The sequence below is a fragment of the Trichomycterus rosablanca genome, chromosome 19 (assembly GCF_030014385.1).
Source record: "Trichomycterus rosablanca isolate fTriRos1 chromosome 19, fTriRos1.hap1, whole genome shotgun sequence".
Lineage (NCBI taxonomy): Eukaryota > Metazoa > Chordata > Actinopteri > Siluriformes > Trichomycteridae > Trichomycterus > Trichomycterus rosablanca.
The window spans coordinates 7979447-8006027 of record NC_086006.1 but is presented as its reverse complement, the minus strand read 5'-3'; the positions used below and the strand labels follow the sequence as shown (position 1 = coordinate 8006027).

Genomic DNA, 26581 nt, shown 5'->3' with positions numbered 1-26581 from the left:
ACCCTGATCAGAAAAAAAAGGAGGTAAAAAACTAAAATGAATGAATGATTTGTTTCCAATAGAATTTTCAGTAATAGGTGTAATAATAATGTAATATTAATCCTATAACGAGGAATATTCAAAACAGTTGCCTAAATTAAAGACATCTTACCCTAGCATAGCATTTTCTTGTAGTATACCAGGAGAAACAAGCATGAAATCCATTAATAATGACACTTGGCTGACCAGGCCATGACCTACAGTAAAAAATATGTTTATCATCTGGCTTGTTAAAAACGTAGATAATCGTGACTACACACTGACATCGTGTCCATCCATCAATAGGTAATGTGCAAGTGGGGGAAAGAGACAAATGCACTGTGAGCTGCTCCTCAGTGAGGGGGAGACCCTGCAGCCACCTTTACCCTGTCAGTCAGGAAGAAGAATGAGAAGAAAATACTGCACATCACTGCAGGGATGAAACAGAACCAGTTTATCCAAGCTACACCAGTAAGTAATGCAAAACTGCTCAACACGGTGATTTGAAAGTATGTGGACACCTGAATATGAGCTTATTGGACATCAGATTCATTTAGAAAGTCTGTTGACAATTGTGCTCATTCAGTTATAATAGCATTCCTAAGTTCAGGCACTAATGTTGGATGAAGCCCTGGCTCACAGTCAGTATTCAAATTCATCCCAAAGCTCTTTAGTTGACAGGGCTCGGTGCTGCCTGCAAAAGCTCCTCATCAAATCCTAGTTCATTCATTGTTTTATCACCTCTTTATTCTAGTCAGGGTTGTGATTTGTCTGATTAATTGGGCTAAAGGCAGGAAACAGCCCAAACAGGTTGCCAGTTCTTACACACACACTGACAATTTTAGTTGATACAATCGGCCTGACTGGATTGTGGGAGGGAAACTGCAGAACCCATGCGGACATCATCTGACCAGCCAGATGAATTTCCTCTGTAATTTGACAGGTTTTCTTACCAACCTTGGCAAACTTGTTCTTTACAAACATTCTTTAGGTTAAAAAAAATAAAAAAGTAAAATAAAAACACGTTTGTTTAAAAAACATAAGTTTATTTAGCCTTTATAATTTACATTTAAACTGAATGAGATTTGCATAATGTGTGATTTGATTTACATTATATGGCAGTTTTATTCACCCGCTACCATTTTCACACTGCTGTATTTACATGAACACACTTGTGTATTCTTCTAACTGCGCTCACACACATCAGTCATTTTGGGATCGCTATAATATCACTGCTGACATAACATGGTTAGGCAAAACGACAGTGGTTAAAACACACACACACACACACACACACACACACACACACACACACACACACACACACACACACAACATCTGAATGGCTGAAAAAAGTAGAATTTAATCAAAGTGCACTTTAGCAAATGTGCTGTTTTAAAATTCTTTATGTAATATCATGTTTTGTCAAGATCTAAATGTATCCAGTATAACAAATATGCAGTATGAAGGAGGCAACCAGAAAGAGAGTTGTTACTTTTCACAGCACTGTGTTACTAAAAGTAAAAGTAAAATGCTGTAAGGCAACAGTGCTACCCATTGAGCCACTGTGCCGCCCTATTATTTGACTTAACACTTGTGACTGCAGATTAACACCCCAATACTGTGCAAAACAGTACACCAGCATTGTACTGCAGATGTAAAGACGTTTCTAGTGATTAACAAAATTCCTCATCATCGCTAATCAGATCCAATAAACTAGCACGCTTTGATGGTGATAAACATGGCCTATTTGTCTTATATGGAATAAGGACATCAGCACGGTGTTACTGAAAGACCAAAATGCCAAAAATAAGCTTCCTCAACACTAAGACAGAAAGGAAAAAGTGAACTTAATTTTAGTGTTAGGTCAAACAGGGTATTAAGGTAAAAATGAGAGTAGTGATAGGGTAAAAAATGTTAAAAAATGTAAACATATACATACATGTGTAGATTGATCAGAGTAGCATCATTCATTTTATAGCAGTAGTATGATATTTAAAAATAAAATCTAACTAGTGGCATAAAGAGTGAAGAAAATCAGAACCAGTGCTTGTTATAAGACACAAGTCAAGTGTCAACATATCAGCAGCAATAAAAGGCAACAGATTCCATTAATTATCACAGCAGAGCCGTTACAGTTTATTCTTAATAATAATAATAATAATAATAATAATAATAAAACAAAGCGGGTTATGTCCAGGTCAAATAATAAATTAGCCGGGTATCATTGTGACTGATTTCTATTTTTCATCCTGGAAAATTATGAATGAAAATTGAAGGACAAATTGGTGTACTGTTTCAAATTGGAATGGATTATAGAAAAATAAATTATAAAAAAAAATGACATTAATTCTGGTGTGCATGTAAAGAGCTAAAATTGCAGTCAGACTTTATTTACACTTTCCTGTAGGTGTGTGGGTGGCACGGTGGCTAAGTGGGAAGCACTGTCGCCTCACAGCAAGAAGGTCCTGGGTTCGATCTGTGCTGAGTTTGCATGTTCTCCCCGTGTCTGCATGGGTTTCCTCCGGCAGCTCCAGTTTCCTCCCACAGTCCAAAAACATGCAGTCAGGTTAATTGGAGATCCTGAATTGCCCTATAGGTGAATGGGTGTGTGTATGAGCCCCGTCCAGTGTGCCTTGCGTCCATTGAAAAGCTGAAACAGGCTCCAGGCCCCCCCCCATGACCCTGGCTGGATAAGCGGTTATGAAAGTGAGTGTAAGTGTGTGTTTAATGCCAGAACTCGCTCAACAGTGAATCTTTAGTGTAGCAGCAAAGCAACAGTTTCTTACATCTAAATCAGTAGAATTTACACAATAATCACACAATCATGTTATTTATATATATATAAACTATATTAAAGGCAGTTTTGTGCAATAATATTATCCCACAATGTCTTAATAGTATGTACAATACATGCCATATTATTATTGTCACACTGGCTTTAAGTTTGCCCTATAAACAAACATGTACAAGATTGGTTGTATGCATAAGTAGCAACAAATACAACTTATTTTTTTACAAACGTATGTAAAATAATCTTAGAATTTCAATAAAATCTTGCATATTTGTATTTAAATGTGTGCTTAATAGATTACAAGTATATTACACCAGCCTAGTTTGCACCACCAAACCAATTCTTCCTTGTCAGCTTGTCTTAAGTTCTGCGCAACTTGGTGCTCGCTCCTTGGTAAATAATAAACCCCCAAAAACATAAAAAAATGCCTTTGAGAAATTAATAAGCATATACCTGGTGCATGACATTTATTAAGAATCCAATAATAAGCTATCCTCATTCTCACTTGGGGGCAACATGAGCTGCTGCTCATAGTAAAGACTCTTGGCATAGTTGATTTCTTGGGAGATCTTTACAGCCAGACTCTCACTCGTCACATGAACCTGGTGGAGTAAAAATAAGTGGCTTTACAAATCAGACATGTATATAAAAGAATAATATATAAAAAAATCAATTATCATTAAAATTCTCACTACACATAATTAAAGCTTTCTAGCTTTAGTTATGTGCAATTGTGGTCATTATTTAACGATGTTATGTGGCATTAAAACAACAACTGATTTCCAGGTACACTGTTAGAGATTACAGCATGCAATCAAGTAGCACATATAAAGTATACTCACCATTGGCTTTTGATGTGATGGTCCTGGCATAGCCACCCCACTACTACTGTTTTCAGCTTTCTTGGTAAGCTGAACATACACTTTTCCATGGTCCTTGGAGACCAGACAGTGGTAGAGATCATCATATTTGACCTCCAGGAAAATGGATTCTGGATCCACGTAATTCCCAGGTTTAAGGAAGTACACGGCTTTAGAAGAGATGAGTACACAGTAGGTGTCTATGGTCTCCACAGCAATGAAGCTACAGAGACAGAGCAGGGCCAGAAAAATTAGTAACAGACTAGCAACATCGTACAGGACAGATAATTACTGGTTACACAAGATTCATCAGTTCAAGTTTAATGTCAAACACAGTCATGGACAATTTTGCATCTCCAATTCACCTCACTTGCACGTCTTTGGACTGTGGGAGGAAACCCACGCAGACACGTGGAGAACATGCAAACTCCACACAGAAAGGATCAGGACTGCTCCACCTGGAAATCGAACCCAGGACCTTCTTGCTGTGAGGCAACAGTGCTACCCACCGAGCCACCACTTTGTAAATATAAATATTTATGTTTTACAGAAATTCAAGATTGGAGCTCAAACTACAGTCTTTGACGGTAGAAGTAGTTTGATTCACAGTAGTGATTACTACCTTTTGGGTGACAAATAGCTGATGTTGATTGATCTAGTATTAAAAGTGCATATTAATCTGTAATCCAGTTTAGGTGTACATCTAAACTAAAATGAATACTGTCTATGTAACCACCAATTTAAACAAAAAAAGGGTTTGACCCTTTATGACCCCTTACTGTTAACTTTTCTTACAAATACACAAACTTTTCCAATTTATCAATGCATGGCACATTTGTTTTACTTCCCTTGAGCACAAAAGATCATTTTAAATGGAACTAAACTGAAAAAACATGGCAAATTCGTAACACTTAGTCTATGTACACAGCATGGAATTCATTATGGTAAAGGCAAAGCAGGGATTTGTCTTCTGGTGAGAGTAATGTGTTATACGGCACCTCCAAGGGCAGAAAGGTCAACCAGGCCACAGGAGGGGTGTAATAATCTGGATGGATTAGCCTCGGAGGGCCAAACACCTTTTCTGGCTCAGCTAAGAGCGCAGGAGCAAAGCTGAGATGACCTGAAGCTTCTATTTCTTCCTGTCACTGGAGTAGCCCTATGAGGGCAAGGAATCTGGGCTGAACACTTACTATTCAGAGTGGATGTTATCGGTGAGGTAAAAGAGCTGCTCTTGTCCATCAGCCTGTGTGGAGGAGAAGCGAGGCAGCAGTCCCTGAGGACCCTTACAGCAGCGGGGTTTCCTTACTCTCTGCACACTTAACCTGAAATACAAAGAGTGGACAAACACGCAGAAAGAGCACATGTTATAATGGGGCTGATTTAAAGTAAAAACATAGCTGTAAATTACAAGTAAATTACATCAAGCTGATCGTTAATAAACAGCATTAATCAGCTAATAAAAAAAGCCATTTGATACTCGAGCTTTGGATAAAACATGAGGGAACTAAGAGAATTCCCTAGAAGCCAGACAGTGGGCGGAAAAAGCAGGCGCATCTTTCATAAAACAATGGTAAATAATATCAAAAGTCATAACCACAGTCTTAACCACTGTACCCTGTGAGCATTTGTATTAAAGGTAAAAGCAAAACTGGGTGAAAGGTGCTATAGTTTGAAAATTACAATGTATGATAAAATTGTACAGGTATAACATGGAAATATAACTGACCATATTAAATATAACATGGTTTCATGGTATGGTACATTTAAAATGGTAAAAGCAAGTAATACAATTACAGGGGAATTTTAAAATGCTGTAAACTGCTCAAGCCAAAAAGAAATTAATCGTCTACTACTTGGAATTGGTCAGTTTTCTTGCTTAAATACAATTCTTACAAAAACAAAAACATTTATTTATTTATTAACATGCTGATTGCTTTTAACCATTTGGTTGAACTTACATTGAGTAAATACTTGGGTAAAAATAAGCTGTATTTAAATAATCTTGTTTGGGTTGTATCTACTCCTTGGTTGACATGTGGTTAACTCAAAAGTATTGGGAGATGACCCTGTGGTTTTAAGAAAACAGCCTTTCTAATTTAAATGTCAAAATCATCCATGAAAAGCTGCATCATTTTTGTGATAATCTCAACTGTTCAGTAGAGGCTCATTAAAAAATACTGTGTGCTATTAAAAAACATTAATTGTTTGTTGTTGGTATAGTTCCAAGAAACTAAGAAAGGTTTAAGGTGAAACTGTGTGAAAAATGTGGACAGCATTAGTATCTGTTTATTTTGTTCTTATTACCTGTTGATTACTGATTAAGTTGAAATTTATCAGTTCAAGATGTAAACAGGCAAAGACTGTACATGAATAATAGTGTAATGTTAATTAACTGGTTAATACAACCTTAAATAGCAACAAGGGCACTCCTGGACAATGAGCAAAGTAAACAGTCTGATGTGACATGTTTTCTAATTCTCATATCACTGGGTTCACAAATACAGAAGGTGCATGGTGTTACATGAACCTAGATATTAAGGGGACACATATCAGAGCACCCTTATTGCCGACCCCAAGCCTGGATAATCCAGCGTAAAAACTGTGCCAAATCAAAAATGCTACGAATGATCTGCTGTGGCGACAAAGCAGATCTTACACGCAAATCCACCGAAGTATGGATGAATAAGATGAGATTGATTGGTGGCCTGCGCACACGTCGGAAGGAGTGTATTTCAGGCGAATATACACCCTCCGTGGACGCTGTAGGGGACCCCAGCAGCGAATTGGCCACGCTAAATTGGGAGGAAAAAGGGGTGAAAATGCATAAAAAGATAATAATAATTTTTTTTTCCACCTTTTAAATCAGAAATAAGCTTAAGCTCCATTAAAAACACAAATGTAATCAGACATTTCATTTTACGTATCCCCAAATTAAATGTTGCCAATTTACATAGTCTTTGTTACTGTCTTTGTGTTTGAGTGTTGTTTTAGTAGCTATTCATGTTCTCATTCATACAGCCTCATTCCAAAAGAGGTATTATTACCGTCTTTTTTAGAACATTTTTACTGAATACTTCGACCAGGGAGATTAACTGACAAGGTAAAAAGGTCAGTGTTGATTTCAGGTTGTCTTTAGCATTACCTGTTCAAACAATACAAGTACACACAGAGAACAATATTTTACATTTGATCTCTGCTGCGGTTTATGATACCCCTTTTGTGATGCTTTCCTATATTCTAACTCATCTTTACAGCTTTAAAGTGTCTAAAACTGACAGAGCTTGATGTCATCATGAAGAGTTCTGAGATATTACCAGGCAGCTTGGTGCTACAGAGTCGATTCAGTGACATGACTTGATTGTCTTCTCATTTTATTTGCCGTTTTGTTCTAAACACATAAATAACAAGCAAAAATCTATGCATGGACGTTTAGTTGTCAGATGAATAGCTTTGCAATCAATCCCTCTTTGTTATCTCCTTTGGGAAAACCCATAGCAGCTTCATGTTTCACTGACGGAGCCTGTGAAAGTGCTGTAGTTCATGCCAAATGAAAAGGTCGGGACTAGTGGCTACAATGTCAAGGCGAAACTCTAGCCCAGCTTCTCCTATGCATGACCCTTTTCCCTGACTACTGCTGCAGTCTAACTGGAATTCCTACATCTGGCTTGAATCTGGACCTGCACTATTTGATTAGAGTTGATGGTTTCCAGTTGATTCACAAAGACTCCAGTGTACTGTGTTTCTCTGTTCTGTTTAAACTGTGGTCTGCTTATATGCAGCTGCTGCTGCCAATCTAGAATTAAGCTCAGGATGAAAGGCATGAGGGGAACACAAAATTTATGGTAGTTCTTAGTAAAGAACTTGGTGGTGAGGTCTACTAGCTTATACAGTAAACCACTGCCTAACGAGCTCATTAATTTCAATTAATTAAAAAAAGCAATGACTATAACCTTTGATTAAAACAAATGAACTTCAAGAGGACCATAAATTACCTACATGAGGAAATAGCAGAAGAAGAATTACTCATAATTGCCAAATAAATCAAACCATACAATTGTCAATGGAATAGTTCGGTCTATTTCTTTTAAATTGGAAATTTTAGAACACGGGCTCAAAGAACAGCCCTGTTGAGTGGTAAAGCTGGGGTAAATCCTGTCCTCAGTGCTGAGGCAAGACCAGCACAAGAACTAGAGCTTCAGAGGGTTGCCATGTCCAAGCAACTGCACATAAGCGTGATCATACCAAGTGCAAGGGCAAGTATTGGCCTAAGGGCTGAAAAACCCATCGTCAGACAATACCCTGTGAGGTCCATTCACTGGTTAACTTGATCTGCCCGTGGAAACCACCAGCAGCAACAAATTCAACAACTTTGGGATGAATTAGAATGCAGACTGTGAACGAGGTATTACTGACCTCCTTTTTAAACTTGTTCCTGCAGCTAATTTCTGCAGTCATGTTCTAAAAAACAGATACTGTTACAGCAGGAAAACAGATTTGATGCTGAAGGTGTCCACCATCTCTTTACAGCTTCTTTCCTAAGAGAAACCAACATGTTTACACATATTTGACCATATTTATGGGATGTGTATCATAATCATAACCATAAGCCATGAGATCTGGTCCTGGTTATCCAATGAGACTCGTAACCTCTCCCCCTCTAGCCTCACCCACTGCTCTAAATGCACTTGCACACAATGCCCTGCGCTCGATTGTGCGGCTGGAACAATAGGGTTCAACTGCAGGTCAGGCTCGGGGCTTGGAGTTCATCCAGTCAACTGTCAATGGGTGCAAACAAACAGCTCTTACTTCTCGCTCACTTCCGAGAATAAGCTTGCACAGCAGGCCTGAGGGTGGAGCCTGATGAAAAGGCAATAGTGCAGAGGAGGTGTTTCAATCAGAACAGGACAGCCACCCACCCGTTTAGAACAGGTAAGCTTCAGCACTGAGCCTCAAGCTCCCTGTCAAAACCCTGTCAATCAAATTTTTTGGAAAGACTATGCCCTTATTTAAATTATAAACATACCTTTTATTATTAACATGAGCACAGTGGGAAAAAAAGTTAAACTTACATAAGAGATGTACACAGACATACAACAAAATAGTCAAAGTTAGGCTTTGAAAACTACTGGTTTGTTTCTAGAAAAAGTAAAGAACCACATATCTAGAATTATAAAAAAATACACCGATCAGCCACAACATTAAAACCACCTCCTTGTTTCTACACTCACTGTGCATTTTATCAGCTCCACTTACCATATAGAAGCACTTTGTAGTTCTACAATTACTGACTGCAGTACATCTGTTTCTCTACATACTTTTTTTTAACCTGCTTTACCGTGTCCACTCTATTAGACACTCCTACCTAGTTGGTCCACCTAAAGTCAGAGACGATCGCTCATCTATTGCTGCTGTTTGAGTTGGTCATCTTCTAGACCTTCATCAGTGGTCACAGGACGCTGCCCACGGGGCGCTGTCGGCTGGATATTTTTGGTTGGTGGACTATTCTCAGTCCAGCAGTGACAGTGAGTGCTGCTGTGTCTGATCCACTCATACCAGCACAACATACACTTACACACCACCACCATGTCAGTGTCACTGCAGTGCTGAGAATGATCCACCACCTAAATAATACCTGCTCTGTGGTGGTCCTGTGGGGGTCCTGACCATTGAAGAACAGCATGAAAGGGAGCTAACAAAGTATGTAGAGAAACAGATGGACTACAGTCAGTAATTGTAGAACTACAAAGTGCTTCTATATGGTAAGTGGAGCTGATAAAATGGACAGTGAGTGTAGAAACAAGGAGGTGGTTTTAATGTTATGGCTGATCGGTGTATATAGTAACTGGAAGAAGAAGAAAAAGTACAATATATAGCTTTGGAAATATTGTATATATACTATACTATACTGTTCTGAGTGAGACAGTGATAGCCTGGTGGGTAGAGCATTGGTCTCTCAATCGAAAGGTTGAGAGTTTAAATCCCAGCTCTGCCACACAGCCACTGTTGGGCACTTGAGCAAGGCCCTTAACCCTCTTGGCTCCGGGGGTGCCGTACAATGGCTGACCCTGTGCTCTGATCCCAGATACCTTTTTTTTTTTTGGAAGAATTTCATTGCACTGTACACCTGTATATGTACGGTATATATGACAAATTAAGGCATTCTATTCTGTTCTATTCTATTCTATCCTAGTGTACAATCTACACTAACTATACTGAATACAAATTAGGACACCTCCTATTACTGTTAATATTTTTAATGCTTTGTAGTATATAGTACCTGGTTTTAGGCAAGACTTTCAAATAAACTAATGGACATCACACAACAGTGCATTTTCTGATAAATGGCAAGAATGTCCATGTCAACAAATCCTATGGGCATATGGGTATAGCTGTACATGTATACATTTTCCAACAGTAAATGAAAAGGTGATTTCATCAGCTTCATTATTCAGTGGATAAATTGATCTATTTATTCGGCAGCTTTTGTGTGTTTCTTGGGGGAAAAAACCTTATTAAATATGTCATGTCAATCCACTGAATTCTTCTTTAGATCTTACTTTAGGAATGTGAAGTATAAGACAATGTACTAAAATATGAACCTGCATAATCTACTGTAAATTAGAATGACATACAGCTGAGCACATTTTCCAGAAAACAAGTCCAGAATTCCATAGAGTTGTCATGGTAGCCTAGTGGTTAAAGAAGGTTGCTGGTTCAAGCTCCACCACCACCAAGTTGCCAGTGTTGGGCGTCCGAGCAAGGCCCTAACCCTCAATTGTACACAGTTTCAATTTCAAGTCACCACGGACAAAAGTTCACACAGGTTAAGCATGAGTAAAAGAGCTGAAGCGCATTTTAAACCTAACTGACAGCAATTAGCCTGAAGTAGGTGCCTATTTAGCCTAAGCTGCTGCCCCTCGGCACTTCCCCGCTTTGTTTTGGGATTGTAACTGAGCTGGCTCTGGAAAGTTGCCTGGATCGCACAGTGAAGTAATATTGTTGGGTGGGGGTGTGGGGGGGGGTAGATGTAATGTGAATATGTGTGCGATGTGTTTGTGTGTGTGGGCTGATGAGAGATGAAGGAGGGAGAGTTCACTAGCAGGGCAAGAGAGCGAAAAGAGAGTGTGGACAGTCACACTGCTCTTCGCCTGCTTCGCTCTGCTTCTAATTTACTTGTTTACTTCCTGTTTGTGATCAGAAGTGCACAGAGCAGATGCAAAGCAGTTGTTGGTCAGAGATCCAGAATTAATCAGCAATTTTGTGTGGCCTTCTCGTATCATCTACTGACATGTTTGCAAGAAAAGCTCAACATGGCAGGACAGTATTTATAGCAGCCTGTGTGAAAGTAATTAATGGTAATAAATGTTTGTTTGTACAGGAAAAATTAAGGAAATAAAACACTGTTCTACCTGTGTGTGTGTGTGTGTGTGTGTGTGCTTTTGATAGAGTCCAATAACGTTCAAACAGTGTCTATTGTGACCCGTGAATTCTGCACATTTTCAGTGTGAACTCTGGCTGAACTCCTCATTGCACTGTGGCAGGCATGCTCCGAAATGCCTCCCACATAACCCTCCCTCTAACTTACCACTGCACAGTTCACCACTAGGTCCCCCACCAAAACACACACACACACACACACACACACACACACAAAGCAGGAAACGCTCCGATTTCTTCTGGAGCAGAAAAGCTACAAACAGTCCGTGCAGCGAGTCCAGTTCCCGCTGATGCCTGGCTGCCTCCCTTATACATAGGAAAATGCAGAACAAATGGCTTTACATACCAGACACCCTGTGTAATAGGAGCTGCTGTTGGGCCCCCTCATAAAAGCTCAGGTAGGCCAGTTTTGAGACCAGAGGTGGGGGGTCACAACCAGAGGAAAAGGCTCTTAAATCGGCGAGTAAGGTCCATTGGGTGCTTTTGTGTAGTGGTGTGAATCATTAGTGTGCATTCATTAGAACCGCCGCCACAAGCTAAACTAATTAAAAAGGCAGGTGGAATTTATAGGTACATCTGGTGTTTATGGAGAGTTCACACGGCCCAAAGCGCACACACTCTACAATGCTGAAACCAGTTAATACTGTTCTCGAAGGTTGTGTGCGCCTGTTAGAAATAGCCTAATACATACTACTTGCATACTGATGGGGATGCAAATTAGTATGCAGTATACAGTACGCAAGCAATAATATTTTTCCAGTATGTAAATGATACCCGGATGATGTACTACTCAAGCCAAAATTCCCAGTACATGACCAGACCAATCTTCGTGGTGTCATGCGAAGTGACCAGTGTTGACATGCCATTACAAAATGGAACGGATCCTTCATACATGGTGTGCCCTGTAGTATGGTTTGCTTTTGATGCATACTTGATACTGGGTTAGGGTTTTGCCTCCCGATAAAGCTAGCGGACAACTACTGGTCTTGGTACACTCTTCATTGAAATTTTAAACAATCAGACCGGACATTTGGTTTTCCAGATTTTGTCCGTTAAATCCGAAATCCGTTAAATGGAGGTCCGTTAAATCGAGGTTCCTCTGTATTTCCATTACACTGTGGAATCCATGCAATTTAGTATTTAAGCAGAGTTGGGGAGGGGGTCCTTTAAGTTCATTTAAGATTAACCACAGTGGTAAGCTTTTTTTATCCAATGGAATGGGGTTTCCATGCAGACTGAGCCATCACGACAAGAGAACATAAGTGCAGGAAGAGTGCTTGTTGGCAGCACAGCCAGGCTTTTAAATCAGTGACTTCTAAAACAGGTTGGCATTAAATGAGTGTAATGTAATTGTATATGTAATTACAAATAGTCTAAACCATTACCTGTGGTTGCTCAGACTGGCCATGTCTCTTACAGTCTGTGCTGTCTCTGATGCGAAATCCAAAGCGCCTGCAACAGGCTTGGTCACTGTTCCAACAAGGCCTTTTCCTAGTCCTGAGAAAAACCCACTTACACCCCCTTCAGTTTTCACCCCCTCAACTGTGGATGTAATCACACTGGTCAGCCCACCGATAATGCCTGTGTAAGACATGATATCAAAGTCATGAGCAAGGTCAAACATCAATCAATAAACTGCACATCAACAGGCAATTTGAAAGAATCAGCATACCATGGGTGAGCCCATGAAGGCCTGCCACTAAGTGTTCCCCGCTGGTGGCTCCGTGGTAACGAATATACTCTCGCTCACTCTGGTGCCGGTTGTCCATAGTCTTACCAAGACCATCTGACAGGGTACCAGCAAACTGCAAAAGCAAATAAACAAGTCAGTGTATTATTTTTTTTTGGGTTCTGGTCCGCATACCACATTTGACACGTTTTTATGCCGGATGCCCTTCCTGACGCAACCCTACTATGCTTATCCGGGTTTGGAACTGGCACTGAGAGCACACTGACAAGTGCACCTTCCGAAGGAGCAGATTTACCGTTGGGTTTGCAGGGTTTTTATCTTTCCAATTTTTCCAATGACAACTCCTGCCAGAATGCTTTTGTTTTTTACTAAAATACATTTCATACCTAACGGTATGTGAATAAACAGCCTATATAAAAATATTCAAGGTAGAAAGTTAAAAGATAGTGCATATACATTTAATATGTATATATTATACACTGCAAATATAACTACAATGCTAAAAAAATACTGCATATTATATATGTTTTAAAATATCTTCAAATTCCAAAAACATGCCAGCTGGAGTAGTTGCTGCTCTGCCCAGTGTTTTTTGGTGGCCGTTAGATCTACAGAAACCATCAACCGAATAAAGCGGCTAATGAATATGAATTACACAAGATTCATTAGATTAAGTTTAATGTCAAACACAGTCATGGACGATTTTGTATCTCCAGTTCACCTCACTTGCATGTATTTGGACTGTGGGAAGAAATCGAAGCTCCTGGAGGAAACCCATACAGACACAGGGTTTGTATGTTTGTTTAATTCTTAATGCCATGTCAGCTGCAATGGCTATTATCATTGTTAGCTAAAATATTATTTAAACGTCAAGGTGGTGGGTCCATTTTTTTCATGTGCATACGGTGGTTAAGAGTGTTTGTGTGACTATGAGGGTCTAACTTATATGATGTTTTTAATTGCAAGTGATTCCAAGATGATCTGATGGTGTTCACTTGTTGGCATGAGCAGAGAACATGTTTAATAGAAGTTCTTGATTTACAGAGAGGGATGTGGGCATGGTCTCCTTTTAGCAGGTACATATGGGTCAGTTTGGTATGTCCTATGCAGCATCTTGTGTATATACAGTGTATCACAAAAGTGAGTACACCCCTCACATTTCTGCAAATATTTCATTATATCTTTTCATGGGACAACACTATAGACATGAAACTTGGATATAACTTAGAGTAGTCAGTGTACAGCTTGTATAGCAGTGTAGATTTACTGTCTTCTGAAAATAACTCAACACACAGCCATTAATGTCTAAATAGCTGGCAACATAAGTGAGTACACCCCACAGTGAACATGTCCAAATTGTGCCCAAATGTGTCGTTGTCCCTCCCTGGTGTCATGTGTCAAGGTCCCAGGTGTAAATGGGGAGCAGGGCTGTTAAATTTGGTGTTTTGGGTACAATTCTCTCATACTGGCCACTGGATATTCAACATGGCACCTCATGGCAAAGAACTCTCTGAGGATGTGAGAAATAGAATTGTTGCTCTCCACAAAGATGGCCTGGGCTATAAGAAGATTGCTAACACCCTGAAACTGAGCTACAGCATGGTGGCCAAGGTCATACAGCGGTTTTCCAGGACAGGTTCCACTCGGAACAGGCTTCGCCAGGGTCGACCAAAGAAGTTGAGTCCACGTGTTCGGCGTCATATCCAGAGGTTGGCTTTAAAAAATAGACACATGAGTGCTGCCAGCATTGCTGCAGAGGTTGAAGACGTGGGAGGTCAGCCTGTCAGTGCTCAGACCATACGCCGCACACTGCATCAACTCGGTCTGCATGGTCGTCATCCCAGAAGGAAGCTGACGCACAAGAAAGCCCGCAAACAGTTTGCTGAAGACAAGCAGTCCAAGAACATGGATTACTGGAATGCCCTGTGGTCTGATGAGACCAAGATAAACTTGTTTGGCTCAGATGGTGTCCAGCATGTGTGGCGGCGCCCTGGTGAGAAGTACCAAGACAACTGTATCTTGCCTACAGTCAAGCATGGTGGTGGTAGCATCATGGTCTTGGGCTGCATGAGTGTTGCTGGCACTGGGGAGCTGCAGTTCATTGAGGGAAACATGAATTCCAACATGTACTGTGACATTCTGAAACAGAGCATGATCCCCTCCCTTCGAAAACTGGGCCTCATGGCAGTTTTCCAACAGGATAACGACCCCAAACACAACCTCCAAGATGACAACTGCCTTGCTGAGGAAGCTGAAGGTAAAGGTGATGGACTAAACCCAATTGAGCACCTGTGGCGCATCCTCAAGTGGAAGGTGGAGGAGTTCAAGGTGTCTAACATCCACCAGCTCCGTGATGTCATCATGGAGGAGTGGAAGAGGATTCCAGTAGCAACCTGTGCAGCTCTGGTGAATTCCATGCCCAGGAGGGTTAAGGCAGTGGTGGATAATAATGGTGGTCACACAAAATATTGACACTTTGGGCACAATTTGGACATGTTCACTGTGGGGTGTACTCACTTATGTTGCCAGCTATTTAGACATTAATGGCTGTGTGTTGAGTTATTTTCAGAAGACAGTAAATCTACACTGCTATACAAGTTGTACACTGACTACTCTAAGTTATATCCAAGTTTCATGTCTATAGTGTTGTCCCATGAAAAGATATAATGAAATATTTGCAGAAATGTGAGGGGTGTACTCACTTTTGTGATACACTGTACATTGTTTCCATCGTTTTTGGGGTACTGAGCTCTATCAGTGTTTATGGTAGGGTGGATCTCGTATAGTTTGTTGTTGGTATGCGTTTCCTATTCTTTTTGCCAGGCTGCTGTGGTGTATGCTTTTATGGCTGGTCTGAGATCAGATGGAGGACGAATTCAAGCCACTCAGAGGGTGACATTAATTTTAATTCATGTCTCAATAAATCTTCTGTCTATTCAAGAACTTGTCTGTTTAAGTAACAAGCAGTAGAGAAGCCCACATTGGCCTTTTCAGCATGGTAAAAGCCTCCTGCAGTGTCCCTAAGGAGCTTTGGACACCGTCAATGACTTATTGCGACTCTCAGTGTGAAGTGATTGATAACTTATTTGTCTTAGTCAAAGGTCCTTCCATACACATGACCCAAAAAGCTGTTTCATTCAGTCACACAGGCTAAATGCTTTTGTCCAGTCATTGAACCCATAAAAAACTTTCATTCTACAGAAAAACTGATAACAATTCTGTAATATTAGTAATAGTAAGAAATGTTTGCACACTGTTGGCCACTCACAAGATTAATGACATATTCATCTATCTAAACAGAGTAATGACATTAAGTAACCCTTGACTGTGAAAATATTTACAGGACCTCATGCTCTGCACCAGTGGAGGGCTTCTCATAACGCTTATTCGCTTCAACGTTGAGCAATGACGATGCTGATTTTTCACAGAGCCTTATTCAGCTGTCAAATATATCAGGCAGTAATTTGTCTGGTGGGGTGGCTTCCCACCCTCTCAGCACAGTTGATCTGACTTTACCCAGATCAACCCCCCCCCCCAATCCCCAGCAGGTGCCTCCTGGAAGTGGGTTTGTGTTACAGGCTGAGAGAGCTCCCTACTGGAGCCTGAGCGCTGCGTAAACACAGGCGCATTCTGCTAAGTTCCGGCAGGAGCCAGGCATGAACTTGGAATGACCTCTCCAAGCAAAGTCCCTGGTGAGTTCATCTGAAGGCCAGCTCCAATTTTCTCCTCCTACTCCTCTGTCTTTTTTAAGCTCTTCTGTGAAACTCAACCAATACACTTAGCAGATCTAAATCTGAGGGAAGGGTGGGGTACAGGCAGGAGAATGCTTTCAAGTTTATGGGCCCCACGTCTCCCTGGTCAATCCATTAGTTTCTATAGTTGGAGAGATGGAGCTCTGAATGTGTGTGTGGGGGGCAGCCAAAGTGTGACTGTCATAAAATCGTTCTGAGTGCAGCAATCAAAGAGAAGGTGAAGATGGTGAAACTATTCCAGAGATAAGGTTCCACTACGGTTAAGCAAGCTCTAAAGCAGGATGTAACAAACTTGCTAATATAAAAGCGTCACCATTTAACAAATCTGACGAATAAATTATACATTTAATCGGCCAAAACCTGCCTGCTGTTTGCATGTTTGCAGTAGAGACTTCATAGTATTCGATTTCACCCGAAAATAATCACAGCTCTGAGTATCTGCAGATACCGACGGTGAACTGATACTGACCTCTCCAAGAGAACCGAGTTGACTCAACAAACAAGATATGCAAAGGTTCAAAGGTGCAATAGCAACAGGGTTCACAAATATTTATGTCAATGTCCAGATGCTTTCACAGTATAAAATATGTGGGTGGATCAGACATGTTGAATCAGACCCAAAACCCACAATTTTAAAACAGTGTCAGCTTTAATGCTGCTATTAGCATTAGAATCCTTTGCTGTTAACAAAAAATAAATAGGCATTTTAAAAATATCACAAGTATGCACATATGGGTATCTGGGTTTAAACCTTGTTTGTGCAAGGTTTGGTATGTTTTCCTTGTATCTGAGTGTGTAACCTGGTACACTCCCTATTTTTCAAACCTATAACGAAAGACCTGGCTGCTCGAAACTGACCCTAGGTGAAAGTGATTAAGTATGTCTGGGCAGCATGTCAGCCATGCTCTCAAGCTCATAAGGTAGTGGTAGCTCAGCGGTTAAGGTACAGGGCTCGTAATCAGAAGGCTGCTGGTTTAAGCCCCACACCTTCCTGGTTGCCACTGTTGGGCCCTTGAGGAAGGCCGTTAACCCTCAATTGCTTGCAATTTATGTGGTCACAATTGCAAGTCGCTTTGAATAAAAGTGTATGCTAAAAGTAAATGTTTCTGGGTGGTGCTGGACCCACCACAGCAATGATCAGAAGAAGCAGTTAGTAGTGATATACACTGATCAGCCATAACATTACAACCACCTCCTTGTTTCTACACTCGCTGTCCATTTTATCAGCTCCACTTACCATATAGAAGCACTTTGTAGTTCTACAATTACTGACTGTAGTCTATTTCTCTGCATACTTTTTTAACCTGCTTTCACCCTGTTCTTCAACTGTCACCACAGAGTGGGTATCATTTGGGTGGTGGATCATTCTCAGCACTGCAGTGACACTGGTATGAGTGGATCAGACACAGCAGCACTGCTGGAGTTTTTAAATACCGTGTCCACTCACTGTCCACTCTATTAGACACTCCTACCTAGTTGGTCCACCTTGTAGATGTAAAGTCAGAGACGATCGCTCATCTATTGCTGCTGTTTGAGTCGGTCATCTTCTAGACCTTCATCAGTGGTCACAGGACGCTGCCCACAGGGCGCTGTTGGCTGGATATTTTAGGTTGGTGGACTATTCTCAGTCCAGCAGTGACAATGAGGTGTTTAAAAACTCCATCAGCATTGCTGTGTCTGATCCACTCATACCAGCACAACACACACTAACACACCACCACCATGTCAGTGTCATTGCAGTGCTGAGAATGATCCACCACCTAAATAATACCTGCTCTGTGGTGGTCCTGACCATTGAAGAACAGCATGAAAGGGGGTTAACAAAGCATGCAGAGAAACAGATGTACTACAGTCAGTAATTGTAGAACTACAAAGTGCTTCTATATGGTAAGTGGAGCTGATAAAATGAAAGTGTGTGTAGAAATAAGGAGGTGGTTTTAATGTTATGGCTGATCAGTGTATATGATTCGCTGTTGCGAGCTCTAAATATGGGAGCAGCCTCTTATGCAAATCATGTCTTATTCAATTACCAAATCAGAGAATGAGAAGCAAGAAGCACTTGCATATCTTGCTATTGAAATCTATGACCAGTCTCAAAAATAACAACTACAAATTTCAGAAAGCTGATCAGAAGAACATTGACTATATACTATTACATAAAATGAATGCTTCTTGGATGCAGTATCAAAAGCTTTTTTTGTTTGGCAGCAAAGCCTTGATAAAAAAAACATCATTTGTCCTTCATTACATTCTTGGAAATGTGTATGACTAACATTTTCTTTTTTAAGGTTATACAATTCTGCCAAAAGCAAGAGAGAGAATTAAAAATGAGTTGAAATATTCTGAAGGTAAACAGCATTACAACACAACAAAGATAAAAGTCAATATAATAGCTTTTCTATTCCAATTTCTACCGAAACATAAATACCACAATAAAAAAACTAATAAAAACTGATTTTATTTCATCTCAACACAAAGTCAGACCATTAAATGAGCTGAATCAGCCTAACAAGCCCAACACTATTATTATGCTCTGGTGGTTGTGGTCAGGGCTGAAAAGCAGCAGTAAATGGGCTAGAGCTGCCACAAAAATCTGTTTAAGCAGACTCCAATGATAGAGACTGCTGTCTACTGGCACGAAGGCAGTAAATGGGAGGGAAAATATCAAAAGGGAGGCTGGCTGACAGAGAGCTGGCTGTTACTAATGGGACTGGGTGCAAACAGGCATGCTGGGAGTTGGTTATAGACTGGAAGTGAAAGCTGGAGCAGGACTCGGGTCTGACCACACACAGCTACTGTACGCACCATCTGCTGTTATTTGCCTGTCAGAGCAACCAGCAAATGAGGCCTGTCAGAGTCGAGCTAATGGGGTCTTGCTACTGGAATCTAGCTGCCGCCTTGAATTTAAAAGTCTCGGCCATCAAGGAAAGGCTGACGGGTGATTATTTATAACTCGGAGGCAACAGCCTTTTGTGCATGAAAAAGTAAAAAACTTGAATAAGTAAAAAACTAAAACAGTCTGGGGTAGAGTATTACCTTTGCTGCTGAGTTGGAAACTCCATGTGTAACATTACGGATGAAGCTTTCCAAGTTGCCGTACTTGATGAGTTCTGAGACCCCTTCTGTGACATCATTTAGCAGACCCATAGGGTTACCCAGAAAGTCCACTGAACCCAGTATCTGAGCAGCTTGACTAATCAACTCCTGAACATACCATCATAATAGGGTTAGCATATCAATTTTAGAAGCAGCATTGACAAACTATTAATGATGTGAGCTTCAATTTCAATTAACTGAGTGTTTACTATATGGCCTAAAGTATGTGGACACTGGACATCACATAAAAACATGGGTATCAGTACAGAGCTAATGTTGTTAATTTATAACTTATGGACTCTAATGCACAGGGGCATGCTGGGATATTTAAAGGGTAGCCCTTAAACTGTCACAAATATGGGAGCATATGATTGATTTCAAATAAGTGACTTAAAGATGCTGTGTGGCGCACTCCCACTGGGATGCGGGGTTCAAATTTCAAGCAGTGCTACTGGCTGGTTGGGCATCTACATATCTACAGGCATGACTGGCCGTGTGTAATGAGGATGGCTCAATGCTGGATTGACATCCTGTTCAGGGTGTGTTACTGCATTGTGCCCAGTGATTTTGGGTAAACCAGACCCAAGAGACCCGGTAGTAAAACATGAAATAAAATAAAATAATTGATTTAATACATCAGTTAGCAATGGACGTGACTGAAACACCTGAACTGAATATTTTAAAAGGGTGTAAAGATAGTTTTGTGTAGAAGTATAGTGTATGCATGCAGCTGTACCTCTCTAAAGTGCTTGAGTATGTCATTGATGATGATCTCCTGGGTTTCATATGGGTGGACTCGAGTAAAGGGATACATGTTAATGATTGCATCCTCAAACCGGATCAGCGGGATACCCAGGGTTCCCTTTAGGGTCTGCACAGAATAGAAAAAAACACTGGGTTAGTAAGCTAGAATGCAAAGTGATTTCATTATATCTAAAAAAAAACAAAAACTCATTGATAATGGGCCTGATGTTTTCAAGTGCATAAAAATAGGATTTTGTAACCTGGCAGTCAATGGTGCTCATGTTCAGTATTGATGATTAGTGCAAAATAATTGTAATAACATTCCAATTGCAACAGGTGGACTCCATTCCAAGTCCATTCAAGGTATATTCAAGCAAACACTTTGCACCGGACTACAATTTGGAGTGCCAAAGCAAAGAATCTAAATACTTGTAAATACAAGATTTCAATTTTTGATTTATTTCTAAAAAACCTACTTTCTGAACCATTAATTTCAAAATACTGGGCGGCAAACCATTACAGAAATGTGAGTTGTTTGGTTTTATTACAAATAATTGTGGCTGTGAGATGACAGTAAGGGCAAAAACGAACCCATAATGCCTTTCTTTAATTATGTTGTTATCTGGGGGCTGTACTACATTGTTACAAAGGTTGTTACTTGAATATCCAGTAAAATGCAAATAAATCCGTAAGAAAAATAGTTCAGACGCAAAAATGCAACACTTAAAGCAGCTGCTGTTAAAAAGAATAAAACTTTAAGTGTTGATTTTATAACATGCAAGTATTGTAGTCCGGTTTTACCTTAAGATCTGGAGGAAGCTTGTTTGAAGTGAAAACACTTAATTTGATCTGAGGGAGACTGATCTTTAAGTTCTCGAAGTAATAGCGCTTTTGGGGTCCAGCATCCTCACTGGTCTTCTCGTACAAGTTTTCATCCAGCTTCTCGACCTCTGAAACAGCCACCAGTTACACCATTTTTCACAGCTTGTTTAAATCTCTAGTATTGTTAGCAAGTAAAACCTGTTTCTTGATATACCTGCTTCTGTTTTCCCATAGCCAAAGAAAGCCAGCAGCTTAAGCAAGAGTTTTTCTTCAATGATGACAGTAAAGCGCCGAGTAGTGACCATCAGGTGCTATAAAAAAGAGAACTGAATTACCTAATACAACTTATACTGAGAGAAACTTCGGGTGGCCGGAGGTAATGCAAGAACCCTGAACTGAAAGCTCCTGCACAAAGGCCCAACAGTGGTAGCTGGCAGTGATGGGTTCAAAGCCATGATCTTCCACACAATAGGATTTTTATCATACATACCACTTAGAACCTAAGCCGGAAATGTTCAGGTTAGTGTAACCAGACCACAAGGCTTTCTGTCACAGGACAACTTCCTTGCAATTCTTCAATTAAAGCCCTTTGGATTTGGTTAACCCAGAAACATTGCTTTCAGATGCAGCTACTGACTTCTGCAACTAAATTCTGCCACGTCATTTGTAAAAAGCTTTGAGCCAATTTGTTTTTTTTACCTTGAAGAGATCTGTAAGCATGAGCTTGCTGGGAACCTTGACAGCGTTGACTTGCAGAGCAGGTCCACTGTCCGAAGCACTGCTCTCATAGGTGTTTGGAGACACACACAGCATCACAGGATTGGTGGTGCCTATGAGCTGGTTATCCACCTGAAAGACAGACAGACATACAGATAGACAGACAAAGAGAGAGTGGGAAGAAAGAAAAAGGAATAAGAGGGACTGAGTATTATTTGTACCCCAAAGTGTGAGGAAACTGGAAGTGAAAAATGCTGAACTGAAATGTGCCTCTCTATGTGTTTCTGCTGCATTTACCTGGATGTTCCCCACACTGAGCTCCAGAACCTGGCTGGTGGCAGTTTGTGTGAAGTGCAAGTTGATGTTAGATAGCACGGCAAACAACAGTTCCTCAGGCAGCTTACTGACCAAAGACAGGCCTACCCCCTCCTCCAGGTTCACTAAAATCTACAAACAGAATTATGGGATCACAAAATGGGCAGGGTCGGGTTAAAAAAAAGAAACTTATGACAGTAAGGTTGCATTCAGATGATAAATGGCAAAACTGCTTTGCATAGCTGTACTACACTGCGCTACACTGAGCGTCTGTCGCTACACCGATTCACTGCTTTGCCGCTCTGTTTTTACAGCTTGCCGCAGCACTCAAAGTTCACTGATTAAGCTTTGACACGGTTTACCGCTGACCTTTTCAAAGCACCGCCGATGGCACAAATTATTCATGTGATGTAGTGGGAAAATTTTCACTATTTCAAATACTGTTGTATTCCACTTTTATATATCTATTTAGACAGAAAACCCATGTTTACTAAACCTAGAATCACTTGTTGTTTTTATAAATTTAACTGAAATGTATCATTATTTGATCACAGTTTTTACATTAATACTAATTTTAAGTCTATAGTCTATTAGTTAATGGATTAACTACAACAATGGATTAAATTAAATGTAAAAAAAATGTCTCTTTAAGAAAAGGTCCCTATAAGTTTATTTTCATCAACCACTTTTCATTTTCATCAACAACCAGGGTTACAGCTGGTCTGGTTTTACCAGGAAACACTGTGTGCAAGGCAGGAATACCCTGGACAGGGCACCAACAAATCGCAGGGCTTTGGTCATCCATGCAATATAGCCAATCATTTCAGTTTGGCCACCTGACTGGCTGATAGCATCGCTGAAATTCGATTATAGGAACTATGTGCATATATCATTTGTTTGCAGTGGTAAACTAGATGATTTGTTCAGACCTCGAGTTCATCCTCAGCAGCCTTCTTCTGATTGTTCTCCTTGTTCTGGTTTTCCTCTGTGCTGGGAGAAGTTCTGTTCATGCGCCGCTGATTAGAATCACTGATCTGTGAAGAAAACAAAACTATCCAGTTTTTCAACAATGTAAAGCCAACTGCAAAATGATGATTGCAGTTAGCACTAATCCAATCTGATTCAAGAAAGAAGCATGAAGGTGCACACCTGCAGAACACGAGTGGGTCCATCAGGGAGGACTTGCACAGATAGCACACCAGAGCCAGGTCTCATCTTCTGATTAATAAACTGCTGTTCTGGAGGCAGATCGAGCTCTAGGTTAGGCCCAAGTACGACCTCTGCACCATCATACAGAGCCGAGATTCCCCCTCTCACCTGTAGTCAGAAAAAGCAAAAAAATAATAATTTTTTAATGGGCACACACACAGCTGACATAAAATTACACATGGCAGGTCATTCAAACAAAAGTTCCAGACCTGCACCACTAGTCTGGGTAATCCACAGCTCAGCCTGCCATTGATAAAGTGCCATGTCTGGGTTGTACTCCGACGATTGTCTGGTCGCCTTAGCATTAGTGGCTCATACCTGCATGACAAAAGTTAAAGGAGAGTAGCATGGTGGAAAGAGCGAAGAGCCAGTAATGATGAAAAGTCCAATGGCTTTATTTTCTAATACATATATAATAGAGTAAAAGCATAATCCAAAGCATTTCTTTTAAATATTTGAAATATCTGAATCTTCCCAGAATGGGCTGAAATGCCAAAATGTCTCCAAGAAATACACTGAAGATTCATTCCGAAAGATAAAACAGAACCAAGAGTAACAACTAGAAACTGCAGGCCCTGCTCACTTTAAATAAGGACAGTGTGAATGCTTCCAATAGTAAAAGGAGACTGCTAAACAAAAGTTAGCACATTTACTTGACCGCTAAGCATTATGGGATTAGGTTCTACAGGCTAATAAATTACAAGTAGCGAGATAAGGACAATAGACAGATATGCTGCAGGTTTTGGAGAGGTTGAAGGTAACCAGAGCACATAGACCTTTTTTTCTTTCATGAAGATGAGGTTTCAACCTAGGTCCCATGATCCCTGGTGCAGTAAGGCACCCACAACACCTAATGCACCACCCATTTCAGCAAGCAGTCAAAACCAAAATGATCAAGTTAAACCAGGGTCAAAATATTGTACTTTTGCCATCATCCATGCCCCATTTTCAGCCCGAAAGATGCAAAACCGATTGGCCAGTTCGTGGTGTGAGGACTACTAAAGTCAGCACTGACCTGTTATCTGTGACGGCAGCCAGTCCAGCAACATCCAGCACCATGCAGGATTCAAGAGGTCGAGGCTGTGCTGGTTTACTCTGAGGTGGTGAGGAGCCTTCATGACAGAGCCTGCCTGTTCCAGTCATCCTCCACAACTGAGACCGCTTTCCTGGTTCCTAAAAAGCCAAGGAATAGAATTGTTAGGACTTAAGTTTGTTAAGAACTTACGTTTTTATTTATAATTGCTATGAAAATACCTTTTTCTTCAGGATGACTCTCTGAGTCTTTGTATCCACATCAAGCACAAGCTCAGCACAGCTGGCTTCCTGCTTCAATACTCCAGGCCTTTTGCTTGCATCCCTAAAGTCACAGCAATACCTTAATGTCAATTACCGTTAGCTGTACATGTTGAAAGGCTGCTGTATAATGTGAAATAGTGACAGGTTTCATGTTTTGACTAAACAACTCACTGAGAGAATGTGTATGTGGCAGCGATGTAGATGAAATTCTCGTAGTAGAGCTTGTTGTACTCTCTAAAGTTGTTCATGTCAGCGGTGACCTCTGAGGAACCGGCTCCTTTAACTGTAATTGTGAGGTAGGGGTTAAGAATGGGTTCGTCACAGGCATAGTCCATCACGGCGCCTGCTTTCACCTCGGTGTGAAGTCGGATATCTGGAACTCCATGCTGCCAAAACTGAATTGGCACCTAAGGTTTAAGGAGAAACAGAAACACACACACTTAGGCAGGACTATTTAATTTTCTTAGAAGGGTCATTTTCTGTTTTTCTTTATTATTATTTTTCATTAAAATATTATTTTACATGATTTATGAAGAAATATTAGAAAGTGTCATATTTTTCATGACTGTGCAAAACACAAAGATTGAAATTTATGGCAAAATTTAAATATCTGGCTAATATTAGCAAGAGCATCATAAATTTTACCTATCTTTGTTCGGGTTCTTTAAAAATTGACATATTTTAAGGGTCTGGGGGATCAGCTTTTAAACAGCCAGGTCGGGCACTTGGGTGGCACAGTGTTAAAACACTCTAGCCCAACACTGCTGAGATCTAGAGCTCTCTAGTTCAAATCTCAGCTTTGCTATGGACCAGTCGGACACCAAATTGACATGACTGGCTACGTTTAAGGGTAGGGGGCTGAAGGGATTCCTCACTGAAGGTGCATTGCTTCCTCTGCTATCAGGTCAAAGGTGTCTGCACAGAAATGGGGAATAATAGAGATCACTGAGGGACTTTTTGTACATGGTACTGATCCCTGCATGAACCTGCCTCGGACAGGTGGTTGGCTACTGCACACATGTAGGAGGGGGCGTGTGTTAGGTAAGGATGTCCTCGGTCAGGGAGGAGGTCTGCGGCAGTAGAGTAGATACAACTGGGCAATTACATATGAGCAGATTGAGAGTTTAAATTTGTGCTGAAGTTGGAAGCATATAATTTATTTTATACACTTGATTTTAAACACAGGTTTGCAAAGGGTGTGTCTGACACACATGAACTCAATAATTACAGGGAGTGTTCATATAAATTTTGGTCATATAGTGTTATATTGAATGCACAACTGAAAACAATAGAAAAAAACACTCAAAAACATGGTTAAGTATAAGTAAAGTCTCTCACATCTGACAGGTTGTCTATTCGAAAGGGTGGGGGTAACTGGTCAGTGTCACTGAATGAGATTATATAGGTTGCTCCTTTTAGGGCGATTTCAGCACGGAGAAAGTAGCAGTTACCCAAAGTGTCTCTAAGTGAAAAAAAAAAGCATAAAAAATGTTGTTCATCATCATAACCATGAGCACTGTATTTAACATATTTCTCAATTTGCTCTAATTTGCTGACTTTTTTTTTTTTACCTCATATTGACATGAAAAGACTTTGGTTTGTTAACTTCAAACCCTCCAGACCAGGTACAGTTAGGTACATCCATAAGCCGGACACACAGCAGTTGATCATAGTCATTCCTGGGCCAGTGAAACACCACATTGGAGCTCGGCAAAGACGAGATATAACCCTCTGGATTTTCTGTACCCTAGAGTTTATACAGTATGTGGTAAAGTGAATATCAAAACAAAGTGATTCATAGCTTATCTGTGTCATTCTAATACAATACTGA

At 40.5% G+C, this 26581-nt stretch overlaps 1 protein-coding gene across 1 annotated transcript in view; it reads right to left on the bottom strand.

Moving 5' to 3' along the window:
- Nucleotides 1-1043: 1043 nt before the first annotated feature.
- The window catches only part of vps13d (vacuolar protein sorting 13 homolog D), a 51811-nt gene continuing 26273 nt past the window's right edge, over nt 1044-26581 (bottom strand). Inside the window, exons 51-69 of the mRNA XM_063015973.1 lie at nt 26322-26497; nt 26089-26212; nt 24922-25157; nt 24709-24811; nt 24470-24627; nt 23664-23772; nt 23395-23562; nt 23175-23279; nt 22228-22377; nt 21913-22062; nt 21428-21524; nt 21193-21341; nt 20384-20518; nt 19588-19755; nt 12782-12914; nt 12495-12690; nt 4863-4994; nt 3655-3895; nt 1044-3414 (exon numbers count right to left, since the gene is read on the bottom strand). Of these exons, the coding sequence (XP_062872043.1) occupies nt 3283-3414; nt 3655-3895; nt 4863-4994; nt 12495-12690; nt 12782-12914; nt 19588-19755; nt 20384-20518; nt 21193-21341; nt 21428-21524; nt 21913-22062; nt 22228-22377; nt 23175-23279; nt 23395-23562; nt 23664-23772; nt 24470-24627; nt 24709-24811; nt 24922-25157; nt 26089-26212; nt 26322-26497 (2862 nt within the window). The 3' untranslated portion in view covers nt 1044-3282. The remainder of the gene's footprint in view (nt 3415-3654; nt 3896-4862; nt 4995-12494; nt 12691-12781; nt 12915-19587; nt 19756-20383; nt 20519-21192; nt 21342-21427; nt 21525-21912; nt 22063-22227; nt 22378-23174; nt 23280-23394; nt 23563-23663; nt 23773-24469; nt 24628-24708; nt 24812-24921; nt 25158-26088; nt 26213-26321; nt 26498-26581) is intronic.